Here is a 27,615-nt window from a genome sequence, read left to right as displayed (position 1 = left end):
ATGGAGGTCAGATAAGGAGACTACCTAATGAAGTGATGGGATGGAGGTTGGATAAGGGGAGTACCTATTGAGGTGATGGGATGGAGGTTGGATAAGGGGAGTACCTAATGAAGTGATGGGATGGAGGTTGGATAAGGGGAGTACCTATTGAGGTGATGGGATGGAGGTTGGATAAGGGGAGTACCTAATGTAGTGATCGGTTGGAGGTTGGATAAGGGGAGTACCTAATGTAGTGATCGAATGGAGGTTGGATAAGGGGAGTACCTAATGTAGTGATGGGATGGAGGTTGGATAAGGAGACTACCTAGTGAAGTGATGGGATGGAGGTTGGATAAGGGGACTACCTAGTGAAGTGATGGGATGGAGGTCAGATCAGGGGGAGTATCTAGCATAGTACATGGATGGAGGTGTGGAACGAGGGAGTACCTAATGTAGTGATGGGATGGAGGTTGGATAAGGGGACTACCTAGTGAAGTGACAGGATAGAGATCAGGGGAGTACCTAGTGTAGTAAATGGATGGAGGTTGGAACGAGGGAGTACCTAATGTAGTGATGGGATGGAGGTTGGATAAGGGGACTACCTAATGTAGTGATGGGATGGAGGTTGGATAAGGGGAGTACCTAATGTAGTGATCGGATGGAGGTTGGATAAGGGGAGTACCTAATGTAGTGATGGGATGGAGGTTGGATAAGGAGACTACCTAGTGAAGTGATGGGATGGAGGTCGGATAAGGGGACTATCTAATGAAGTGATGGGATGGAGGTTGGATAAGGGGACTACCTAATGAAGTGATGGGATGGAGGTTGGATAAGGGGAGTACCTAATGTAGTGATGGGATGGAGGTTGGATAAGGAGACTACCTAGTGAAGTGATGGGATGGAGGTCGGATAAGGAGACTACATAGTGAAGTGATGGGATGGAGGTCAGATCAGGGGGAGTATCTAGCATAGTACATGGATGGAGGTGTGGAACGAGGGAGTACCTAATGTAGTGATGGGATGGAGGTTGGATAAGGGGAGTACCTAATGTAGTGATGGGATGGAGGTTGGATAAGGAGACTACCTAGTGAAGTGATGGGATGGAGGTCGGATAAGGAGACTACATAGTGAAGTGATGGGATGGAGGTCAGATAAGGGGACTATCTAATGAAGTGATGGGATGGAGGTTGGATAAGGGGACTACCTAGTGAAGTGATGGGATGAGGTCGGATAAGGAGACTACCTAGTGAAGTGATGGGATGGAGGTCGGATAAGGGGAGTACCTAGTGTAGTGATGGGATGGAGGTTGGATAAGGAGACTACCTATCGAAGTGATGGGATGGAGGTCAGATCAGGGGGGAGTATCTAGCATAGTGCATGGATGGAGATTGGAACGAGGGAGTACCTAGTGTAGTGATTGGATGGAGGTTGGATCGGGGGAAGTTGATTTTATCTCCGGAACTCAGTCTCTTGTTTGCCAGTGTGGTGAGCGGCACCTCCTCCTGGATCTCAGCGGTGGTCTGTCCATTGTGTAGTGCGGTGCCACCTGGAAACAGAGAAACAAAATTACATCATCACCATTCTGTTCTCGGTCAAGTGATTGCTCTCTACACCAATCATGTGGCTTTGATCTTGGTCATGTGATGACTTTCTATACCCATCAGGTGCCTCACCATTTAGACACTCCATTTCTGGCTCGTCTCCGTCCTTCTTAGTCAGTCTTTTGGCTTTGCGGCGTTTCTTACAGTAGAACATGAGCCCAAGTACAACAATAATGTACACCACTGCAGCGCACACCGACAGGCTAATTGTCCGGATCATATCGTACGGGGGGTTGAAGTTATGATCCTGCTGCTCAACAGGCTTTTCTAGAAAAAAAGAAGAGAGTCCATGAGTCTATATCTCATCTACAGTGTGACCCCCCAACAGCATAGAACCAACAACCCATCTACAACTTAACTTAATTCTTTACTGAAATTTAGCATTCCTAAACCTTTGCAGTAATAACCTGTGACAAAAAATTGGAACTACCACCATTTTATTCTATAGGGCAGTGGTCATCAACCCTGTCCTGCAGGGCCCACTAACAGGCCAGGTTTGCAAGATAACTGAAATACATCACAGTTGATGACCACTGCTCTAGGGTGTCCGCTTTTAGAAAATATATATAAAGTTTTGGGATTTTGTGTAACCTTCAGGCCTAAAATGAAAAACAAAACCTGCAAAATCGGCTCTGGCAGTGAAAGGGTTCAACATTAAACAGGCTTTGACTACTCCTATAATAACTAATACAAGAAAGCTTTTGGCTAAAAACAGACAGGTTGGTAATTTATGCAGTTCCCACACTAAACCTACACCGCCTCCAAAATGTATTAATATATGAAAAATAGAGCGGTAAATATGTCAATCGACTATACACATTTCCATGCGGAGAATCGCACATAATCACATTTCAAACAATGGATCCGAAGAGCCTTCAGATAAAAGGATTTTTTATTATGTGCAAATTTTCATCTGTTTTATTTACCTAAAAGATGCTTAAAGCTGAATTTTAGGTATTTTTGCATAGTTTGCATTGGTCCAAGCTGGACCCATAGAACTATGGAGGTCCCAATACCTGGCTGATTCCCAAGGAAGATGGAAATCACTGTAGTAGGTACCATTACTACAGCGATGGGCGGCCGGCTGCTGGGTCCCAAGCTGGGCGGCCGGCTGCTGGGTCCCAAGCTGGGCGGCCGGCTGCTGGGTCCCATGCTGGGCGGCCGGCTGCTGGGTCCCATGCTGGGCGGCTTTCCTGCTGCATTGTGAACAGAGGAGGTCTCTAGCTCAGCATGAGCCCCATGCAAACACCACTTTAGACCTCTCTAAATGAATCCAAAGCATTCCCCGTTAGGCTGAGGTGGAGATCATAATGCCACCACCTTGTCCCTCTCTACCTCATCCAATTAACCACTTGCCAACCAGGCCAATTCTGACATTTCTCTCCTACATGTAAAAAAATCATATTTTTTTTTTGCTAGAAAATTCATAAAACCCCCAAACGTTACATATGTTTTTTTTTTAGCAGAGACCCTAGAGAATACAATGGTGGTCATTGCAACTTTTTATCTCACACGGTATTTGCACAGAAAACGAATGCAAACTAATGCATACTAACTCATTATGCTTTTAATTTGCAAAGGAAAAATAAGGAAGTAAAACCCATCAGGGTTTACTTCCTCTTCAAGGCTGGGTTCACACCTCTGTGCGGAGTAGCTCACAGCAGGGGTCCAGTGGGTCCCTAGTCTCCTTTTTTAGGGGCGAACCAGTGCTGAATTTTTGCCTGAATTTGGCCCTGAAACGGAGCTAAAGACGCACAGGTCCCTTGTGCAAGCCGCCCTGGAGATGAGAAATGGCTCCATTAAGAGCCAGTCACAATCTCCGGTCATGCGAATTGGATGCAGAGAAATCCGCATCCAATTTACACGTGTGTGAACCCAGCCTTAATGGGGGCACAGACAGCAATAAAATCCGACAGGGGTTCTAATGCCTCTTCCATTCAATCCAAAATGTTTAAATAAATTCCTTTGGTTATACTTTAAGATTGTAGAGGGCATTTTTGTATTCCAGAGGCTTGATGGGTAATATAGATTGCTCACATGCAAATAGATATTTTTGTGTGCAAGATACAGACATATGTTGAAGCAACAGAAAACAACTATGCTTAAAGAAGAACTCCATCTTTCAAAAACACTTTACATAGTTCATTTGGACCATCTTGGCCTTCATGAACTACGTCCCTCACTAACCTGTGGGGCAGCTGGATGTGCAATATAAACTGTATATAGCTACGGCCACATACAGCCTACTGCACTTTGTTTCGGGCGTGTTCAGGGACTGTCTCATACCCAGAACATAGGTCAGTCTACAACAGCGGCGCTCAGCCACTCAGAGCAAGCAATGTATTTCATCAATGAATACAAAGCTTACACCGATTGGCTGTCAGAGAGGCGGGCTGATGTCACAACCTCTGACTTGGCCAATCATAGGAAGCTTTGCATTCAATGAATACACACCACTTGCTCTATTTTCATTGAATGCAAAGCTTCCTATGATTGGCTGAGTCAGAGAGGCCGGCTGATGTCACAACCACTGACTGGGCCAATCATAGGAAGCTTTGCATTCAATGAAAATAGAGCAAGTGGTGTATTTTCATTGAACGCAAAGCTTCCTATGATTGGCTGAGTCAGAGAGGCCGGCTGATGTCACAACCACTGACTTGGCCAATCATGGGAAGCTTTGCATTCAATGAAAATAGAGCAAGTTATGTATTTTCATTAAATGCAAAGCTTTCTATGATTGGCCAAGTCAGAGGTTGCGACATCAGCCCGCCTCTCTGACTCAGCCAATCAGAGGAAGCTTTGCATTCATTGATATAATACATTGCTTGCTCTGGAGTGGCTGAGCAACGCTGTTGTAGAGACTTACCTATGTTCCGGATATGAAACAGGAAGTCTCGGCTCGCACCTGGAACACAGCGTGGTATGCTGTACATGGCCGCAGCTACATACAGTTTATACCGCATATCCAGCGGCCTCACAGGTTCGTGAGGAACATAAATCATTTGGACCAGCCTGGCCCACATGAACTATGTAAAGTGTTTTTGAAAGAAGAGCTCTTCTTTAAAACAAATGGCTGATAATAGGCCGTATCAGGAATGGTGAACAACCGGGTGAAGCAAATCTGTAGGGGAAAAGGGAATAGCCGCTCCAGGTGGGAACCCAGATGAATATCCTCCGTTGCAGACAACTCAGGTGCAGGCAATGCACTTGGCAAAGCAGGAACAAAGATTGTCTCTGAACAGCCGCACTCTGAACAAATTGTAGCCTTTTATTAAAGCGGGAGTTCTCCCATAAATGTTTTTTTTAACTTCTATTCCCTTAGATGGATGCTTGTTGTGTCTAGGGGAATCGGCTAGTTGTTTTAAAACCCGAGCAGTACTTACCGTTGTAGAGAGCGATATTCTCCGCCACTTCCGGGTATGGGTCTTCGGGACTGGGCGTTCCTTCTTGATTGACAGTCTTCCGACGGTCGCATCCATCGCGTCATGAGTAGCCGAAAGAAGTCCAAACGTTGGTGCGGCTCTATACTGCGCCTGCGCACCGACGTTCGGCTACTTTCGGAAAATCGTGACGCGATGGATGCGACCGTCGGAAGCCTGTCAATCAAGAAGGAACGCCCAGTCCCGCAGCCCATACCCGGAAGTGGCGGAGAAGATCGCTCTCTAAAAAGGTAAGTACAGGTTCGATTTTAAAACAACTAGCCGATTCCCCTAGACTAAATGAGCATCACTCTAAGGGGTAAAAACGGCATTTTAGCGGTGAACCTCCGCTTTAAAAAGGACAGCACTACAAGTCACAGCAAAATAAAACCCGACCCTGACGCGTTTCGCACTGAAACTAGTGCTTAGTCATAGTGAAACGCGTCAGTGGTCAGGTTTTATTTTGCTGTGACTTGTAGTGCGGTCCTCCTTTTAATAAAAGGCTACAATTTGTTCAGAGTGCGGCTGCCCAGAGACAATCTTTGTTCCTTTTTTGCTAAAGCAAATCTGTAGCCAGAAACGTATAAGAAAAGTTCCAACAGATTCATGCAACACCAAGAGTATGAATCAGCAGATGTACCACAAATCTCAGCCAGGCGATACACCGAGCATAGAGTATATCAGCGTGCCAAGATGGGAGCTACATCCGATTCCTCATCAGTTCATGGATGGTTAGGCATAACATTATCATGCAAAGGGCTGCTAAATACAAGAAAGAAATGCTTTATAATCAACTTGCTGGGACTTCTCTCTCTACCTGCACTGCTCTTTGTTGGATTAGCAGGCTGGAATGAAGGATACACCTGTGACTGCGTCTTTGCCTGCTGCAACCAAGCTTCTGGGACCGAGTATATCGGCTTGCTCAGACTTGTGCGACATTTGTTGACTCAGTTTATGAATGGTGAAGCATTATATGACTACTTACACTGCACATAATACCTAATCCTTTTATATGAAAGTTATTTGGATCTATTGTTGAAATTTGATCACACAGGGTGGTTCTCCCCATAGCTTTCTGTCACTTAGAATAGTTGCTTGATTTATATATATATATATATATATATATATATATATATATATATATATATATATATATATATATATATATATATATATATATATATATATATATATATATATATATATATATATATATATATATATATATATATATATATATATATATATATATACTGTGCTTCCCCGAAAATAAGCCCGGGGAATTTTGGCTACATAAAAAACACACTAGGGCTTATTTTCAGGGGATGTCTTCTTTATGATATGTACAATATTCTACATTTATGCAAATACAGTCAGTCCTGTTATCTTCTGGGAAAAAAATGAACAAAATCAGGATCCTTTAATGCAGGGGTGCCCAACCTTTTGAAGAGAGAAAGCCACTAGAAGGGGTGTCCTAGTCATTTTTAATGTTTATTAAAAGTCAGCAGCTACAAAAAGTGTAGCTGCTGGCTTTTAATAAACATACTCACCTGCTCCACCTTCCAGCGACGCGCCGGCCGGGGCTCCGCTCCTCTCCTCCCCCCCCCCCCCTCTCTGGCCGGCGTCTTCATTCTTAGTGTGGGCACCCGGCCGTGACAGCTTTCGGGTTCACGGCCAGGCACCCACTTCGCCATCCGATTGGACAGGCGATCGCCTACAGGGAGGGGCTGCCAAAAGGCGATCTGACTATTCGCCTTAGCAGCCCCTCGGCGGAAGTGGGACAGGAAGTCCCACTCCTCCTGAAGCCCCCACAACCCCCCCAAAAAAATGACATGCCAAATGTGGCACGTAAGGGGGCGAGGAGTGGATTAAGCGGAAGTTCCACTTTTGGGTGGAACTCTGCTTTAAGCGACTTGGTAACCGGTCGCGGGCCACAACGAGCCGAGCGGGTGAATGGCAGGTCAGTGTCCGCTCTGCCCACTATACTCTTTTTTTTTTTTTTTGCGGATTGGAGGTAGGACACAAGTGGGTTTACATCTGCCACTCCTTAGAGGTGAATGGAGGGTCCAATTGGGTCAGACTGACCGCGTGAAAGGGGCCCAAGGCTGCTTTCACACATATGCACTGGAGTTTACCCTCACCAAACTCGCAGGCAATAACAAATCTACAGCTCAGTGTAGGTAACCCGCAGGTGCACTGCTTTGCACTTGCGGATCAGTTTTGAACACAGCCCAGTAATCACTGCAGAACAGATCTGCGCATATACACTGTGATTTTAGTAATAAAACAGACCTTTAGTAACAATATTCTATTCCATCCCAGAGCAGGAGGTCGCGGGCCACATCAGAGGGCTCCACGGGCCACTGGTTGGGCACCCCTGCGTTAATGCATGATAGACTGATGATAGATTTAATGTACATCAACGTATTTATGGACATGCCCCTTCCTATCTTAAAGAACTTCTCAAATTGCAAAAAACACAACGTGTTCCCTCTGCTCCATTCAATCAAACCTTTATATACCAAGAACTAGATTGAGGACAATGGGAGACGGGGCATTTTGTGCAGCTGCCCCACGCCTGTGGAATGCCCTACCTGACACGTTGAGGGCCCCTCAATCTGTTGATTGTTTTAAAAAAAGGTCTTAAGACTTACTTTTTACTATAGCCTTTAATTCCTTTTCGATGTTCATTTTTATTGTATAAATTGCTTATTTTTCTAGCCCTTTGAGATCTTTTGATGTAAAGGACATTATAAATAAAATGTATTATTATTATTAGACAGCACAGTGCTTTTGCAGTGTCATTTACCCCTCTCTATGTTCTAAAAAAAAAAAAATGGAATAAAACAATCAAATGTTTAAAAAGTTCCTGTGTCCCCTGTTTTCTATCCCCCTGACAGCTCAGGAGTCAGCATTATGAATTTCTGTAATCCCAAAACCTTGGTCAAAGTGGTTGTAAACCCACCACTGAAAAAAAAAAACACCACCACCTGCAAGACAAAATTGAGCTAGTATGCATAGCATACTAGCTCAGTATGTAATACTTACCTGGGATCGAAGCCCCTGTTGCGGTGCCCGACAGCACCGGCTGGCGACATGTCGTCCCGAAGTTATGTCTAGGTATCGCAGCTCCGGCGTTGTGATTGGCCGAAGCAGCGATGGCGTCACTCCTGCGCAATGCGTGCGGGAGCCCCCAGTCAAGGCATGACCTCCTTTAGAAAGGGCACAATCGCCGTTTCTAAAGTGCGCCTGCGCCATTGTCTACGGCGCACGTCTTCTGTTGTAAATATTATTTGCTCTTTTTGTACTTTTTTTTTTTTTTTTATGATACTAAACATCTTAGGCCGGGTGTCACACCTCGGTTTTTTGGTGCTTTTTACAGAAACACACTACAGTTCATTTACATGTTTTCCTATGGGACACTTCACATCCATGATTTATTTTCAGCTGCTGCGTATTTGGAAAGGGCAAGGCCTTTTTAACGCAAAACTGTGCTATTTTGTTTTTTTTGGGTTCAATATACTTCAATGGAGAAGCTGCAGAAAAGCACGCAATGTGTTTTTGCGGCAATTTGTGTTTTGTAATCTGCCCAACAACAAATTGGCCCAAAAAAATGTAAAAATGCATTTTATTTTTTATTTTTTTAGGCTATTATCCGAATAATCGATTAATCGAAACAATAAATCGGACAACTAATCGATTATGAAAATAATCGTTAGTTGCAGCCCTACAGAAGAGCCACCTTGCCGATGTACATGGGATACAATCGGCAAGCGGTTAACTTTACGCGGATGACTATATAAGCCATTTTAAAAATGATTCCCCACACACAGATAGTACAATACAATGCCACCACTCAGCTTTCCTTTAGCACGAATAATTAGGGCTCCACAGTAAAGAGAACCAAACTCACCTACGACATACAGGAAGGTATCGCGGTGGATGATGTTACAAGCGTTACCGGCAATACAAGTGTATTTCCCAGAGTCCTCACCGGACACATGATATACAACAAGAGAGCCATTCGGCATGACCTGAATCCTGCGGAGAGATGGACAAAAGATTGTTAGTCGCCATGTTGGGTAGAGAAGAAGAAAAAAAAAAAAAAAAAACGACTTTACACAGAGTGCAAAAATCCTATTTTGTTCTTGTCCATTGAGGAACAAAGGAAGTCAAAATTGTTGGGACATTCAAAAGCAGCCCAAATGAGGGGTGGGGAGCTGCAAAAAATAACTGGGGACTAGTTGCATTATAAACTAGGAGTGTGGACAAAAGATCAGATGGCAGCTTTACAGATCTGGGTAAATGTGGCCGGAGTGCGTTTTGAAAGGTAAGGGAAGAACCCAATCTGCCAGACCATAAGCTTGAAAAATGGGCCACCTAGAGATGGTGCAGGCTTTAAGGGAACATCGGAAATAACAGTCAGTCTACCTATAGGAAGCAGTGGCTGGGAGACCTACATGCTAAATTACATCCTGCCAACGGGGCGAAACTACCTTCCGATGAACTGGAGCCGTACAACGTGGTGTCCTGATAGAGGTGAAAATCCGAAACTACCTTAGGTAGTACAGGAGTTCCGGGCCTCAACACCACCTTACCCTTATGAAAGATTACAAAATACTGTATTTATCGACGTATAACGCGCACTTTTTTCCCCTGAAAATAGGGGGAAAATCACGGGTGCACGTTATACGCCGATCCCTGCCGTCTCCGAGGGAAGAGGAGGAACGAGTGCCGCTGAATTACAGAGCCGCGATCTACTGTGTACCGGGCGCTCCGTCACTCACAGCCACGCCTCCTCCCCGCATTGGGCAACTGTCTATCATTTGAGCAGGGCCAGGAGGCGTGGCTGTGAGTGACGGAGCGCCCGGTACACAGAAGATCGCGGCTCTGTAATTCAGCGGCACTCGTTCCTCCTCTTCCCTCGGAGACGGCAGGGATCTGACACTGGCGAGGCTGCAATGATGGGGGTTTCAAAGTTCTTTATTTAAAATGTTTTTTTTCCCTTAAACTTCCCTCCTAAAATTGGGGTGCGCGTTATACGCCGATAAATACGGTATTCTTTACAGGAATGACTGCCTAGCAACTTTACAAATGTAATTGCCACAAAATCACCTAAGTGAGTAAGAGTGAACACAGGAATATCTGTATTGGGTTCTATGGTGGTTTGCAAAGTGACGAGAGAACCAGATTTTCATTCCTTAGAGTCACATGGAACAGAAAGGGGTGGCAAAGGAGAAACACTTTGACCAAAGGTCTTACAAGAACAGGAAGGCCATGGGTCTCCGGCATAAGATTGCCAAAGCAAATATCTGACCCTTAAATGGTGCCAAGGGCCAAATGCTAATCCAGGCCCAACTGTAGGAAGAAGAGCCTTCATCCCATGGAGAACTTCCTGGAGTCAAAAACCTCACACCAAATGAAGTATACCTTCCATGTGCAGTGATAGACCTTACAAGTAGACTACTTAGCTTTTAGCACAATAAGAATGCCTGAGATTAGAAATGCCCCACATCAGAAATCTCAGAACCAAGGCTTCAACAGTCATGCCATTTAGGCCAGTGACCGTGAAGCAGGAAGGTAAATTGGCCCTTGGAGACAGAAGGTCCGGACAATATAGAAGAACAGTTGTGGTACGCTGGCCTGGTTAATCTGGCTCAATGAGGATCATCTGAATGTTTCCCGAGAAGCGGGTCAGCCAGGAACCCCACAATGGGGATAGCCCAGATCGTCATAAAATCCAGAACTGGAACCCCCCCCCCCCCCAAACCATTACGCCGACAGCCTGAACCGTTGAACATGGTCAGCAACAATACTCAGGTACCAAGGAGCCCAAAGTGAACAGAGAATACACCACCACCACCAGCCTGAACCGGTGATACAAGGCAGGATGGAGCCATGCTTTCATGTCGTTTGCACCAAATTCTGACCCCACCATCTGAATATCGCAGCTGAAATCCAGACTCATCAGACCAGGCAACGTTTTTCCAATCTTCCAATGTCCAATTTTGGTGATCCTGTGTGAATTGTAGCCTCAGTTACCTATTCTTAGTGGACAGGAGTGGCACCCGGTGTGGTCTTCTGCTGCTGTAACCCATCTGCTTCAAGGTTTGATGTATTGGGCATTCAGAGATGGCATTCTGCATACCTTGGGTGTAACAAGTGGTTATTTGAGTTATTGTTGCCTATCATCTGGAACCAGTCTGCCCATTCTCCTCTGACATCAACAAGGCATTTTCCTCCACACAACTGGATATTTTCTCTTTTTCAGACCAATCTCTGTAAATCCGAGAGATGATTGTGTGTGAAAATCCCAGTAGATCAGCGGGTTTTGAAATACTCAGACCAGCCCGTCTGGCACCAACAACCATGTCACGTTCAAAGTCACTTAAAGCGGAGTTCCGGCCACAATTTCACTTCTTATATATATATATATATATAAATACCCCTGTAATACACAAGCTTAATGTATTGTAGTAAAGTTAGTCTGTAAACTAAGGTCCGTTTTGTTAGGTTGTTAGAGCATTTAGACACTTTATAAAATAGAAATGGACTGGGGCCATCTTAAGTGTGGGCATCATGAAGCCAGACTGTATGACTTCCTGGATTTCAGCCTTGCAGATCTCGCACATGCTCAGTGCTGCACAAGCAGTGTAATAGGTTTCAGATCAGGTTTCAGCACCTGTACTGTCCAAGTCACATGATTCTTCGAGACTGGGGAGTGCACAGACTCCTGGAAAGTTACACCCACTACATTCCCAGGAGTCTGTGTGGAGTAGGTTAGGAAGCTTAAGCACCTAGGTGCAGGAAGTGGGAAGATTAACTATTCTGCCTAGCAACAACACTTTGAAGGCATATAAAAAAAAAATTTTTTTTTAAAGGACTAATCACATTTTTTTAAAAATAGTGATGTAATGTTATATTTATGGGTGGAACTCCACTTTAAATCCCCTTTCTTCCCCATTGTGATGCTCGGTTTGAACTTCAAAGTTGTCTTCACCACGTCTAGATGCCCAAAGGTATTGAGTTGCTGCCATGTGATTGGCCGATTAGCAAGTTGTGTTACAAAGCAACAGGTATACCTAATCAAGTGGCCGGTGAGTATGTTTGAGGGTCACTTCTGAAGTTGCACCAGGGGGTTCTGAACCCAGAAAGCATGCAGTAACTAACTAAACAAGACACAAAGGCTCCGAAAGCACTACGATGTAGAGGTCACATTCCAGGCAAGTCCTGCAATTGTCCAGTCCATTGGGGTCTGGGTACAGACTCCAAAAGTGAATGCTATGGAAGCCAGCAATCCAGACAGCTGCTATGTGCATCCCAGATCAAGCAGCTGTTTAACAAGGAATCTTGATTGAACTCAAGATCAACGATGCAACAGGAAAAAAAAAAATACGACATCCAACCTCAAAGCACACTAGCAAAAAAAAGTTGCGCTGGTTACACTTTACTGGCCTACAATTTTTTTATTTGGTCAGTAGCCCCACTTCCTGTAGGAGCCGGTTTAACCTGTCTGTGAATCCCAATTTCAATCAATGGACGATAAAGAACTAGTGCTAGAAAAAAAAATAAAAGAGATAGATAGATAGATAGATATATATATATATATAAATAAAATGATTAGTCTTTTCCAATAAGAGCTAAAGAAAAAGAAAAAAACTGTGCCATGCTATGAATAGGTGGGACTTATCTTGGGCTGGCCCACAGTTCTTTTGTTTACCAGTGTCAATTCCTCCAGTAAGTGGCTGTAAAACCCTAAAGTATGGATTTGTGTCCCTCAATGGACAAAAAAACGAAACAAAACATTTTAAATCAAGTACACTTTGAAGAGTACAGCACTGAGGAAGACCAGAAGAGAACAAAGGATTGATGGGGAGTCCTGTTGGGACTGTTAAGGCCTGTACACAGGATCGGATATTCCGACAACAATTGTCCGATGGACGCGTTTTGTCGCATAATCCAACCGTCTGTACGCTCCATCTGACAATTGTTGTTGGAATTTACGACAACAAAATGTGGGATTGCATGTTCTCAAATTGCGGAATGTCCGACAACAAATGTGTTCCGTTGGATTATCCGATCGGGTGTACACAAATCCGTCAGAGTAAAATCTAATGGGTAGATTCACGTACCCTGGCCTAAAATTAGGACGGCCTAGCCTAGTCTTTTTAGGCTACACCGCCGTAAATTATTTAGGCTATTAGTGATTCTTAAGCCACTTACCTGTTAATTTTCGGCGGCGTAGCCTAAAACGAGCGGGCGTAAGCGCGCCTAATTCAAATGACTAGGAGGGGTGCGTGTTGTATGGAAATGAGGCTTGACCTCACGTTTGATGTTTTTGTGTACTGCGCATGCGCCGGGCGACTACATTTCCCAGTGCGCATTGCGGCTAAGTACGCCGTACGGGCCTATTGATTTCGACGCGGACGTAAACGACGTAAATCCCGATTCGCGGATGACTTACGCAAAAAATTCGAACCTCGCGGCGGGAACGGCGGCCATACTTAACTTTGTTATTCCACCTCATAGGTGGAATAACTTTAGGCGGCGTAACCCTTACGGAAACGACGTAATGCGACGGTGTAGGCCCGGCGTACGCTCGTGAATCGGCGTATCCCCTCATTTACATAATCTACGCCGGCCGCAATGGAAGCGCCATCTAGCGGCCACCAGAAACATTGCAAGCCAAGATAGGCCGGCTTGCGCCGTTCTATCTTAGCTTTGTTTAAGCGTATCTCTGTTTGAGCATACGCTTAAACAAACGCCGGCGTAGATTCAGAGTTAGGTCGGCTTATCTGTAGATAAGCCGGCCTAACTCTTTGTGAAGCTACCTATAAAAAGTACAAACACGCATTCTCTGAACCAATGCTAACCATCAGACAACAACATTAGAAAAAGTTGCCCCCGGATTTCAGTTGCGCCCCCTTTCAAAGCCTCCTGCCCTTAACACCCCGCCTAGCCGTCTCCAATCTCTGCACTGTAGTCTGGACACACAGCACATAGTTGAAATTTGACCACCTGACTGACCTTTGCTACTCAACAGCCTTAGGCCCCATTTACACGTTGCCATTTTGAATTGCGGGCAGAATAGCTGCAATCCTGCCTGCGATTTAAAAAAATCACACTGCAATCATGGTGTGTCTTGCCATGAACGCAGTGCCATTTGGAATTGCGGGCGGAATCGGAGCAATTTTGTCCACGATTCAAAATCGAAGGGAGAATGGTGCCTTATAGTTAGCGTTTCATTTTTTTTTTTTTTATGTGCAGCCCAAAACAATTCCATTTCCAATGTGGCCCAGGAGGGTCAAAAGGTTGGACATCCCCCGCTCTAGACCGTCTCACTCACCTCTGATGTGGTTTGGTGTTATCCAACAAGCCATCACGTCCTCGCCAATGAATTTGCGGCAGAGGGTCAGCAGTGGCCTGGCAGTGCAGAATCGCGGTGTTTCCCCGGTAGACTGTGGTGTTCTCCGGAATGATTCGGAAGCTGATGTAGACTACGGAAGAAAATGGTTAAATAGCACCACCATCCAGAGACACAATTACAGACTGATCGCCAAACTAGACACAGATACGAGTGGGGAGGGACACCAAAAAAAAAAATAAAAAAAAAATGACCCAACCTATCTAATATATATACACACACACACACACACACACACACACACACACTTCTGGGAGGGCAGCACAACTGCACACATAGAGTATAGTAAGCGCCCCCTCACCCCCCTTTTAGTGTAGTAATGAGCCACCACGGCTCATTACTACACTAAAAAAGGGGGTGAGGGGCGCTTACTATAAAAATATTTTAAACTACCGTATATACTCGAGTACAAGCCGACCTGAATATAAGCTGAGGCACCCAATTTTACCACAAAAAAATTGGGAAAGACTTATTGACTTGAGTATAAGCCTAGGGTGTCCATCTGCATGCCTCACTGTGCCCATGCCTCACTGTATAGGACTAGACTAACATGGGAGTATATAGAAGGGGTGCTTGGCTTTAAAAAAAAAAAAAAAAATTTGATGCTCCTCGACCATAGGTCCCCCAGACAGCAACACTTGTAGAGGAGAACTGGGGCTACATGTGTGGCAAGTTTCGGGTCCAGGGGACCTACGGCTGGTCGGTACCGGGTCCCCCAAAGTTACCGGAGAATTTACTGTTTAACACGGGAGTCTATGGAAGGGATGCCCTACTTTGGGGGGGGGGGGGGGAAAAAAAAAAAAAAAAAAAAATCGGTGCTCCCCGGCCAACAAACTTTGCACACTTGTAAAGGAGTTTAGTGTTTAGGGGACCTACGGCCGGCCGGTACCGGGTCTCCAAAGTCTGGGAGATCAGGCACAAAAAGGTGCTGAAAAACTCGACTTATTCTCGAGTATATACGGTATACGAAATGGCGTGCATAAAGACACCAAATAATTCAAGGGTGACAGTTGCAAAACATACCCATGAATGACTCTTCATAGGAGGTGAAAATAATAAAATAACGCTGTGAAAAAATAAAAAAAAGTGCAGAAATGACCTGTGTAAAAAAATATAATATAAAATCTGTGTATGCAAAATACATACACTAAAAAAAAACAAAAAAAAAAACACTATAAACAGTAATAATGCACTGGATTGTTGCACTTAATTTTTCACAGCGTTATTTTATTATTTTCACCTCTACGACGAGAGATTTATGGATATGTTTTGCAATTATCACCCTTGAATTATTTGGCGTTTTATGCACGCCATTTCATATAGTTTCAAATATTTTTTATAGTAAGCGCCCCCTCACCCCCCTTTTAGATGGCTGCTACTTTTAGTTTTTAGTATATCTTTATCCCTTGTTGGTTTGCGCATTAGTTCCCCCATTTTACATCATTACTACACTAATACTGCTTCTGGGAAGCGAGCCACAATACTGAAAGTCTGGTCTGATTAATAGAAGCGTCCTCCATCTAGACAGTCTCCTCCAACAGGTCTGCCGCAAGAAAAGCTTTTACTGACATGACTGCCAAGGAAAAAAAAGATGCCTATAATCTACATAATTATATAGAAGACGTTCTTGTCCTAAAGAAGCTTACAAGTGATCAGTACAGTTACACCCAGACAAGCACCACGTCCACCTTTGGATGGAAGCTGGCTAACCTGCAGGGCAGGCGATCCAACTGCTTCACTACTTTGTGGTGTAAAGAACAATAATAATTAGGGGTGCAACAAATCAAAAAACTCACGGATCGGATCGATCCACGGATCAGGAGTCACGGATCGGATCATTTTCGGATCAGCAAAAAAAAAAAAAAAAAAGACAAATCTTGTTACACCCACCAGAGTTTTAGATTTCACAGTTATTCTCAACACAAAACGGAGCTTATACCCTTAAATACAGTGTTTGGAAATCCGACGGACTGTTTATTGCTAATGTGACAGAACACATTTTCACATTAAATTTAACATTTAAACAGTCCGTCGGATTTACAAATACTGTATTTAAGGGTATAAGCTCAATTTTGTGATGAAAATAACTGAATCTAATACTCTTTTGGGTGTAATGAAAGATGTCCACTTGTCCCCATGTCCTCCCATTACAGATGCAGCTGTTAGGGGGCCTCTCCACAAATACCTCTGGCCCCTTATCTCCCTCTGCCTTGCTATTTGTCTGCTTCAGATTGAACATTTACAATGCTTACTACTATTGCAACGGATCTCCTACCTGCAGAAGCTCACTGATCATGCCGTCTCCACTCTCCACATGGCTGCAGTGAGCGCGCTGTGCGGGGAGGCGTGTCGCGCTGTGCGGGGAGGCGTGTCGCGCTATGCATTGGGCTCTGGCAAGCACACGGGGGTGGAGTAAGATGGCCGCCGCTCCGGAGCTAGGCCGAAGCCGGGGACTTTCCTACGGCCGAGGCTCCGGAGCGCTCCGCGGATCGCGTGGTGTGCCGATCCGAACGGGGTGGCCCGTTCGGATCACGGATCGGTGACGATCCGTTGCACCCCTAATAATAATACTACATATGATTATTGTAGGAAATTATCCACTTGACCTCTGGAAGATTGATCAGGCCAGGTTTTGCTACATGGCACTGCGCTACTTTAACTGGCAATTGCGTAGTCATGCAGCGTTGTACCGAAATAAAATTTGAAATTTTAAGCCACAAATAAAGCTTTCTTTGGTGGTATTTGATCTCCTCTTTTTTTGCACTATAATCGATTTACGATTCGAATCAAAGTTTTTTTCTGATGGACATCGTGCCGGTCCTAAGGAGCTGCGGGCAGGCGTTCTTAGGCCTAAAAAATTCTGCCCGCAAGCTCGCCGCGATGCTGGGAAAAGGATCCCCAGGATCGTGGCGAGCAGGCTTATTTTTAGTCAACAAATATAAGAATCCGCGCTTAGGATGTGATAGTGCTGCTGCCTCCCTGGAAGATCTCAGTAATGGGATCAGTGATAAAGTGTATAAAGAATGGGATGGTAGTGCTGCAGGGTTGACTACTAGATCACCAGGTGATGATCATAGTCCCTGTATACAAACAGGTGTTGGGTGAAAGGGTTAAGTATTGCCTTTAAATTGGGTAATCTGGATAAGGGGTGCGTCCAATGAAGTGAATCCCCCTTGGTATACCACACAGTGGAAGATGTGAAAAACTGCAGATTACCCGTTAATAATGCCAATAGGGTTTAACTGCCACATAGATGACTGTTGACAGATCCAGAGCACTAAAATTAGGGTGTGTATATATAGATACTAGGAATTTGTAAAGGAAAAAACAACAAAACCTCTAAAAAAGAAAGGACCCTGTGCAGGCGTCAAAGGTCAAAGTGCTGCAGGAGTCGGAAAGTGGTAGGTGAAAAAGGTGAGTATAATCCTGTGTAATTAAGTGGAAATGCCACAGATGTACTACTATGCAAAAAAAAATAAAATAAGGTGAAATAGACAATCCCGGAAAAAAAAACACAAACCACAATACTAATAGTGTCCCAATGACTTAGTGGTAAAAGTGAGTGAGAAATATACCTAAAAAGGTTTCCTGAAATCAGTGCAATATATATATATATATATATATATATATATATATATATATATATATATATATATATATATATATATATATATATATATATATATATTCCCGTAACCAAGCAATCGACAGGATCCTGTGCAGGTAGCAGTATAAAGAGTACAGTAATGTTATTATTCAAACCTGCTGCTGTGAATGCGGATTTACGATATATGACTTGTCTACAGAGATTGAAGGGTGTTTTTATTTTCAGCGGCAGGCTTGAATAACAACATTACTGTACTTTTTATACTGCTACCTGCACAGGATCCTGTCCATTGCTTGGTTACGGGACTCTACATATTATATATATATATATATATATATATATATTTTGCACTGATTTCAGGAAACCTTTTTAGGTATATTTCTCACTCACTTTTACCACTAACTAAGTCATTGGGACACTATTAGTATTGTGGTTTGTGTTTTTTTTCCGGGATTGTCTATTTCACCTTATTTATTATTTTTTTTGTATAGTAGTACATCTGTGGCATTTCCACTTAATTACACCGGATTATACTCACCTTTTTCACCTACCACTTGCTGACTCCTGCAGCACTGTGACCTTTGACGCCTGCACAGGGTCCTGACCTTTCTTTTTTAGAGGTTTTGTTGTTTTTTCCTTTACAAATTCCTAGTATCTATATATACACACCCTAATTTTAGTGCTCTGGATCTGTCAACAGTCATCTATGTGGCAGTTAAACCCTATTGGCATTATTAACGGGTAATCTGCAGTTTTTCACATCTTCCACTGTGTGGTATACCAAGGGGGATTCACTTCATTGGACGCACCCCTTATCCAGATTACCCAACACCTGTTTGTATACAGGGACTATGATCATCACCTGGTGATCTAGTCAACCCTGCAGCGCCAGGGTTATTTTTAGGCCTAGTCCCTGGAGCGCCGGTCCTATGGAAATAAAAAAACAAAATCTAAAAAAAAAAAAAAAAAAAAAAAATAAATCGGCGTAAAGCTATCTGAATCCAGTATATATATATATATATATATATATATATATATATATATATATATATATACACATACACACACACACACACACACACACACACACACACGTGATTCACGGTTGCTGTATAGATGTACAGTGCACAGTCAGCAAGTGGTTAAAGAAAAAATGATCGATAAAAAAATAAAAATAAAAAATTAGGAAAAACCTATTCTGATTTATTATGATCCCAATCAGGACATATTCTCCCTCCCAAAATAGAGCACTTACCTGCCACAGAGAGGTGAATTGTGGTTTTTATCTCCCCCTGCTGGCTGTTAGAAGCAATACAGGTGTAATTTCCAGCATCAGTACGGGTGACGCGGTGAAAGCGCAGAAGACCGGACTCCGAACCCACGTGAGGGGGTAAGCTACTTCCATCTGTCAGAAGAGAAATCAGACTTGTGTCAGTGACCACAGAGAAAAACAAAAAGGCAAATTATTCTGTCTGCCAGCAAAGTTGAGACCGACGTGGCGCTGCACTCACCTGCTTTCATCCAGTGGATGGTGGGTTTCTCGCGCCCCGTTGCAGAACATTGGACGGTTCCCTCTTTCTCCAGCTCCAAGCACTGAGAATGAGGGGGAGGGGTGAACTTCAGGTTCTCTGCAATAAAGCAACAAATCCAAATCAGGTCCATAGACTTCTGACAATCCAGCCCTGCTCTATAATATAAACAGAGGGACAGACCAGTGTAAACCGGCCTCCACATTCCGGAGGTTGGAAAGAACCCCCTTCATCAGGGATTAAAGTGAAGGCGGAGATGAAAATGGTAGGAAGGTTTTTTTTTTACCAGTAACAATATGCTGAATTTTGCTGCAGAAGAGCAAATTTACACTTGAACTTAATCCACCATTTACATCCCAATCTGCAGTTTAAACCCCGACGACAGACATTACAACCGCTGGATTTCAATAAAAATAAAAAAACGGAGTCCCACCCAACAATGGAACTTCCGCGTTTCGGAAAACCCCCCGCCCCCCCGGTGTCACATTTCACACCTTTCAGGGGGGGGGGGGGGGCAGATACCTGTCTAATACAGGTATTTTACACTTCCAGGCATAGGATTACTTGAGCCACCCGCGGGTATGTACGCCACCCCCCCCCCGTCTTCTGGGAGACACACAGGTCCTAGAAGACAGCAGGGACCAGTGGGAACGTGCAGCGCGAGTCGCACATGCGCAGTAGGGAACCAGGAAGTGAAGCCACAAGACTTCACTTCCCGATTCCCTTACCAAAGATGGAGGTACCTCCACCTGAAAGCCGAGGGATAGATCGGCTTCGGGTGCCGACATCGCGGGCGCCCAGGACAGGTAAGTTTCCTTATTTTAAAAGTCAGCAGCTGCAGTATTTGGGACACAGGAATTCAGAAACAGCCGGGTTATACTGCGGTCTGCAGAAGGTTGGAACACTGGCAGACAGAAAGGTCATACGTCAACCCCTGTAAAAACTCTTTCCTAACCAGCTTACCCATTTCATGAGCAAGCAGTCCATAGGACTAATACAAATATAAAAAAAACAAACACAGGGGCGGGACCTGTGCCCTTCAATGGACAGATTTTACAGTAGGTAAAATTATATTATTTTCTCCTATATTCCATTGAGAAACATGGGAATTCAGAAAGAGTCGGGCCAAATGCAGTCGAACTGAAGGGTGGGCAACAGCCACTAATGAGCCAAAAGAAGAATACTGGGAACTGTCCATGTTAAGGCTACTTTCACACTGAGGAGGGGGTGCGTTGGCTTTAGCGGCGCTTTACTGTAATTTTAGCAGTGCTTTTCGGCCGGTAGCTGGAAGCTTTTAACCCCCGCTAGCGGCCGAAGAAAGGGTTAAAAGCGCCCGTGATGCCGAAGCGCTTTGCAGGTGCTTCGGCAGCGCTGCCCATTCCTTTCAATGGGCAGGGCATTTTGGGAGCAGTGTATACACCGCTCCTCCACCGCCCAAAAGATGCTGCTTGCAAGACTCTCATCCTGCAAGCGCACCGCCCCAGTATGAAAGAACTCAGGATTCCACACTGGGGAGGCACGAGTGGTGCTTTTGAGTCATTTTTTGCGCTAAAACACCTGAAAAGCGCCTCAGTGTGAAAGGGGTCTTTAGAGACAGCCCAAAGAGCTAAACACCAATACCAGAGAGATGCAAGACACTGGGGAGCTGCCACAACCAAAGGGAGGCCCAGAGAACCAGCCTGGTTTTGCAGACCAGGACAGAGAAGGCATGGTTAAAAAGTTCAGGAATTTTTTTTTTTCTTTAAGAATCATACTCATGTTAGGTGGATGCAGCAACAGTGTCTCGCCGGCTCTAAAACTGAGAAACAAGCAATCAAAGACCACTGAACGCTCGGTTCTCCGTGAGCAGAGAGCTGGCAATTGTCAGTCAGCAGCTCTCTGCTTTGCCCGCACTCCCCCACACTCACTGGAACGCTGGGCTGTGGGTGAAAGCGGCTGGCTCAGGCTCTCAGCGGCTCACTTAGGCCTCGTTTCCACTGAGCGGATCGGTTCGGTACAGTTTGGTTCGGTATGCCATTTTGGGTGTTTCCATTATTAAAAAGTGTGCCATTAAACCGAGCCGGACCATTCTGGGTCCTGCTTCAGATGTGGGGCCATAGAAAATGTAACGGTTCCATTAGGGCGGAGATACAATACATTCCACTGATTAGTGGACGCGCTAGGCATTTTTTCTAAACCCCGAATGGTCCCCGACGGTCCCATTTGCAGTGGAAACGCTCACGAGAATAGACCGGTCCCATTCTAACCGCTCCAAATTTACTGACCCGAACCGTTCCGTTCAGTGGCAACGAGGCATTAGAGGCTGAGCCAGGTACTGGTCCAGGGTTGTGAGAGGATCCCAACCGTATTGTCGTGATCTTGCCCCAGCCTGGACCATCTCTGTGACATCACGCAGGTCACGGGAGTTGCAGAACGATCTGCGCTTCTGTGATCAAACAAGCTTTTACTATACTTCTCCTTTAAGGAAACAAAAGTAAAACTAGATTGACAGAGAACTGTAGTTCACTGAAACCAGGTTCACTGGGCTAAGTATACAACAAAGGGAAGCAAGGTTCAGTCCGGATTCCTGATAATTGAGGATTCGGTGCTCAGGCTCCCAGTCTCTCATTCACTCACATGAGAATGATGGTGATATGCAACCGGTGACCCGAAACATCCAAATACAGGGTAGAACAGCTTGCGCGTTTGACCAAGGCAACATGGCCAAAACGAGTAAGCCGTTTTATCCTGTAAATACCCTGTAGCTAATAGACATGCTCCACATGCTGAAATAAGCCAGTGCTGCCCCAATACACAGGGAACACTCTTAGAAAAAAACAGCCACTTTGCTCCACCATAGAGGCACTTGCCACTTCATGCTGCAGGCAGGGGCCAGAAGACCCAATTTTTGTACACCTCATGGCCTTCAGGAACTCAACACTTCTCCAAGGGGTTCTCTGCCCTGGATCTGTAAAGAACCCTGCCGATGAGGTCACTGGATACAGTGTACACTGGAGATTGCTGCTCTGCGCAGGCCATCCCCGCTCTTACATGATGGATTCAAGTGAAGTCCTTTTTGGGCTTCTGGTTGTAGGCAACCAATCCGGTTGAAGCTTTTCTTTCCCTCAACTGGGGTGTCAGCGCAATCCAAGTAGTCATGAATGTGTGATCCCTTGTGTGCTCTAATGTACGATTGGGAAAATGGGCATTTCTGGACTCCAAAAACCACTGGGGTGAAGCTCTTTTTTCCTATAACTCCTGGATCTTTCTTGAGGCACTTTATGTTGAGGAGCTGCCTAACCAGGATGGTTTGGGCTCCAGAACATGAGCTCCACTCTTTGATGCCAACACTGGATCCAGAGCTCCCTTTCTTTCTATAACATACCCAAGACTGCTGGCACACTTACCTTGTACAGTGACTCGCGCAGAGGCTTCGATGCTGCCAGCTGGCGTGCTGCTCACACACTTGTACACGGTTCCATCATACACTTCCACATTCAGGATTTTTAGCGTTCCATTCTCAAAGATATGGAATCGGGATTCCTGTGAAAGAGTAGGGGAGGTAAGTACAGGGCAGACAGAATCAGACTGATGCCCAATCCCAGATCAAACACTCACTGACCGAGGAAAGGGGAATTAAATTGCGATACCAGGTGACGCTCGGCTCCAGAGACGCTCTACTGAGGCAGTGTAGGAATCCAGGTTTCCCTTCATCCATCCCCGTGTCCTGTGGCCTCTCAACCCACACAGGAAATGCTGCAAAGACATCAGAAAACCATTAAGTCCAGTTCACAATAGGAGTAGAACGTTCTGTGCTGGATGGTTGGAAATAAAGGAACAAATGCTCAGTTTAAATAATGAGCATTTAGGCAGATAAATGGCTCTAGGGTAAAATATTGGCAGGCAGGTGCAGGGCAAGGGACCGCGTGGGCGCTCTCCCAAGGAGGCAGGGCAAGGGACCGCGTGGGCGCTCTCCCAAGGAGGCAGGGCAAGGGACCGCGTGGGCGCTCTCCCAAGGAGGCAGGGCAAGGGACCGCGTGGGCGCTCTCCCAAGGAGGCAGGGCAAGGGACCGCGTGGGCGCTCTTCCCAAGGAGGCAGGGCAAGGGACCGCGTGGGCGCTCTCCCAAGGAGGCAGGGCAAGGGACCGCGTGGGCGCTCTCCCAAGGAGGCAGGGCAAGGGACCGCGTGGGCGCTCTCCCAAGGAGGCAGGGCAAGGGGCCGCGTGGGCGCTCTCCCAGGAGGCAGGGCAAGGGGCCGCGTGGGCGCTCTCCCAGGAGGCAGGGCAAGGGGCCGCGTGGGCGCTCTCCCAAGGAGGCAGGGCAAGGGACCGCGTGGGCGCTCTCCCAAGGAGGCAGGGCAAGGGACCGCGTGGGCGCTCTCCCAAGGAGGCAGGGCAAGGGACCGCTCTCCCAAGGAGGCAGGGCAAGGGACCGCTCTCCCAAGGAGGCAGGGCAAGGGACCGCGTGGGCGCTCTCCCAAGGAGGCAGGGCAAGGGACCGCGTGGGCGCTCTCCCAAGGAGGCAGGGCAAGGGACCGTGTGGGCGCTCTCCCAGGAGGCAGGTGCAGGGCAATGGACTGTGTTGGAGCTGCCGGGGGCAAGGTGAGGAACTGTGTTGATCCTGCCAGGGCTGTGTTTGTGCCGCTAGGAGACTGGTGCAAAACAATGTTGGTGTTGCCTAGAAATGGTTCAACTGGCAGCACAGTGGTGCAGTGAGTAGCACTTTCGCCTAGCAGCAAAAGGTTCGCTGGTTCGAATCCCAACCACGACACCATCTGCCTGGAGTTTGCATGTTCTCCCTGTGCCTGTGTGGGTTTCCTCCGGGTACTCCGGTTTCCTCCCACACTCCAAAGACATGCTGGTAGGTAAATTGGATCTCGTCCAAATTGGCCCAGTATATATGTATATATGTGTGTATGACTGTGTGTCCCAAGCGTGTCATGATCCTACGGGGTAAAAATGACCGCACCAGCCAAGCAGATACTGGCTGGAAAAAGCGCCCAGAGGCGATTCAGTTCGCATGCGTTGCGCTATACAAGTCATTCATTCATTCATTCAACTGTAACTACCAGATGTCCAGATTCTACTTACTCGCCACAGTGATTTCCAGATCCTGTTGTTTCTCGCCTGCCTTGTTTGCAGCATGGCACGTGTACACACCAGTATCCTCCTCCATTATGGGGCTGAAAACCAATTCCTGCCTAATCTGGTACACCCTCCCCTCTTGTGGAATACGTTGCCCACTCCTCGTCCACCACATAGTAGGCGTCGGCAGTCCGTCTGGCTGCCTGCAGATAACGTGATGCATTGTGCCTGCAGTGAGAATACGGGGAGACAAGGGGCGCATATCCTCGATTTCTGCAGGAAGAAAGCAGTGTCATTACACTTTGTTTAGTGACTGGAGAGAAGAAGATTACAGCGTCTCATCTTTGGAATTCAACTTACTGGCCAGGCCAAGCTTTGCTGGCAGAGTGAGCTGCTTGCCCCGTTGTCCTGTCCCCACACAGCGATAGGTGCCGGTATTTCGCACACCAATAGAACTGATCAGAAGGGAGCCATTCTGGAAGACGGTGATCCTACGGAATGAAGAGGGACATAAGGAATTTCCGGTTACACACATAATGGAGGAAGAGAAGGGGGGCAGCACCACTCAATTCTAAAAAGCTTGTTCTAGAGAACTGCCTTTGTGAAGGGACAGGTTCTGTAAGTAAAAGCTACCTTCCCTGAATCCCAAAACACTCGCTGCTTCAAAAGAACTATCCCCAGCTTATACTGTGACATGAAAAGACAGGGACTCCTTTACATCAGCCCCAGGAAAGGCTAAAAATTATAAAGGTTGACAAATTTTTCTTACTGTCACTGTCCCAGGAGAATGGACAACATGGTAAATGAAGAGGCCTGTGGTTTAGGCATTATCAGGATGGGATTTTACGGGGCCCCTCCCTGCCCGTGAGCTCCAGCTTTCTGCTTGGACCCTCCCAGCCCTGTGAGCTCCCCGCTTGCACCCCTTCCAGCCCTGTGAGCTCCCCGCTTGGACCCCTTCCAGCCCTGTGAGCTCCCCGCTTGGACCCCTTCCAGCCCTGTGAGCTCCTCGCTTGGACCCCTTCCAGCCCTGTGAGCTCCCCGCTTGGACCCCTTCCAGCCCTGTGAGCTCCCCGCTTGGACCCCTTCCAGCCCTGTGAGCTCCCCGCTTGGACCCCTTCCAGCCCTGTGAGCTCCCCGCTTGGACCCCTTCCAGCCCTGTGAGCTCCCCGCTTGGACCCCTTCCAGCCCTGTGAGCTCCCCGCTTGGACCCCTTCCAGCCCTGTGAGCTCCCCGCTTGGACCCCTTCCAGCCCTGTGAGCTCCCAGCTTGGACCTCTTCCAGCCCTGTGAGCTCCCCGCTTGGACCCTCCCAGCCCGTGAGCTCCCCGCTTGGACCCCTTCCAGCCCTGTGAGCTCCCCGCTTGGACCCCTTCCAGCCCTGTGAGCTCCCAGCTTGGACCCCTTCCAGCCCTGTGAGCTCCCAGCTTGGACCCCTTCCAGCCCTGTGAGCTCCCCGCTTGGACCCTCCCAGCCCGTGAGCTCCCCGCTTGGACCCTCCCAGCCCGTGAGCTCCCCGCTTGGACCCTCCCAGCCCGTGAGCTCCCCGCTTGGACCCTCCCAGCCCTGTGAGCTCCCCGCTTGGACCCTCCCAGCCCTGTGAGCTCCCCGCTTGGACCCTCCCAGCCCTGTGAGCTCCCCGCTTGGACCCCTTCCAGCCCTGTGAGCTCCCCGCTTGGACCCTCCCAGCCCGTGAGCTCCCCGCTTGGACCCTCCCAGCCCGTGAGCTCCCCGCTTGGACCCTCCCAGCCTGTGAGCTCCAGCACCCCATTTGGACCCTCCCAGCTCCCCGGTTGGCCTCTCCCAGTTTGCGAGTTCTCAAATCTGTTTGGACCCTCCTAGTTTGCGAGCTCCAGATACTATTTAGCACCTCCCAGTTCGGAGGCTCCCCGATCTTATTTGGACCCTCCCATTTAAGAAGCTCCAGATGCCATTTAGCCCCACCAGTTTAGGAGGCTTCTCCCAGGTGCTGGTTCTGCAACCAGTGAAAAACATTTCAGGTCAGAAGAGGAGAAGCAAAGCTGGATTACATCATGGAGGGTTTCCAGATTTCATCCGCCAGAGACTTTGCCCTTCATTATCTTTCCACTCCTGAGATTTTTTTTTTGAAATTTTCTTAAAAGGTCTAAATGCCGTTTTAGGAGGGTAACACGCGGAGGCTTCCTAGACAGCAAATTATGATTACTAGCGAAGAATGCCCGGCCTGTCACTCACCTGTAGGAGAGGTAAGAAGAGAGTTCTTATGTGAACTAATGGGGTTCTGACTGTTGACGGAAAAGGAATATTGTTTCCCCATTGTCCACTGGAGGACAAAGCTGGACTCATTGGGAATAAGCCCTGGCTAAGAGAGAGCCCTCCAGACGTGGTTCTGACCAGCTCAGCTACATGCGGCAGTCGGATCCCCTCGGGGAGCGATCCGGGACGACGCAGCAGCTATTCGTTTCTAGCCGCTCCGTCGCGATCGCTCCCCGGAGCTGAAGAACGGGGAGAGCCGTATGTAAAACACGGCTTCCCTGTGCTTCACTGTGGCGGCGCATCGATCGTGTGATCCCTTTTATAGGGAGACTCGATCGATGACGTCAGTCCTACAGCCACACCCCCTACAGTTGTAAACACACACTAGGTGAAGCCTAGCACGTTCAGCGCCCCCCTGTGGTTAACTCCCAAACTGCAACTGTGAAATGCATTTTTTGCTGTGAAAATGACAGTGGTCCCAAAAATGTGTCAAAATTGTCCGAACTGTCCGCCATAATGTCGCAGTCACGAAAAAAAAAAAAAAAAAAAAAAAAAAAAAAAAAAAAAAAAAATCGCTGCTCGCCGCCATTAGTAGTAAAAAAAAAAAACAATTAATAAAAATGCAATAAAACTATCCCCTATTTTGTAAACGCTATAAATTTTGCACAAACCAATCGATAAACGCTTATTGCGATTTTTTTTACCAAAAATAGGTAGAAGAATACGAATCGGCCTAAACTGAGGGGAAAAAAAAAATGTATA

The 27,615-nt window shown here is 46.5% G+C and overlaps 1 protein-coding gene across 1 annotated transcript in view; it reads right to left on the bottom strand.

Annotated features, from left to right (window-relative positions):
- Positions 1-27,615, bottom strand: part of PTK7 (protein tyrosine kinase 7 (inactive)) — a 57,959-nt gene that overhangs the window by 8,283 nt on the left and 22,061 nt on the right. The window contains exons 6-15 of the mRNA XM_040351715.1: positions 24,983-25,113; positions 24,629-24,895; positions 23,161-23,294; positions 22,946-23,081; positions 19,542-19,658; positions 19,286-19,435; positions 14,346-14,496; positions 8,913-9,040; positions 1,653-1,847; positions 1,385-1,525 (exon numbers count right to left, since the gene is read on the bottom strand). Coding sequence (XP_040207649.1) covers positions 1,385-1,525; positions 1,653-1,847; positions 8,913-9,040; positions 14,346-14,496; positions 19,286-19,435; positions 19,542-19,658; positions 22,946-23,081; positions 23,161-23,294; positions 24,629-24,895; positions 24,983-25,113 — 1,550 coding nt within the window. The remainder of the gene's footprint in view (positions 1-1,384; positions 1,526-1,652; positions 1,848-8,912; positions 9,041-14,345; positions 14,497-19,285; positions 19,436-19,541; positions 19,659-22,945; positions 23,082-23,160; positions 23,295-24,628; positions 24,896-24,982; positions 25,114-27,615) is intronic.

Source organism: Rana temporaria, chromosome 4 (assembly GCF_905171775.1).
Source record: "Rana temporaria chromosome 4, aRanTem1.1, whole genome shotgun sequence".
NCBI lineage: Eukaryota > Metazoa > Chordata > Amphibia > Anura > Ranidae > Rana > Rana temporaria.
The sequence above is the reverse complement of the archived record's forward strand: the minus strand, read 5'-3'. Positions and strand labels throughout refer to the sequence as shown.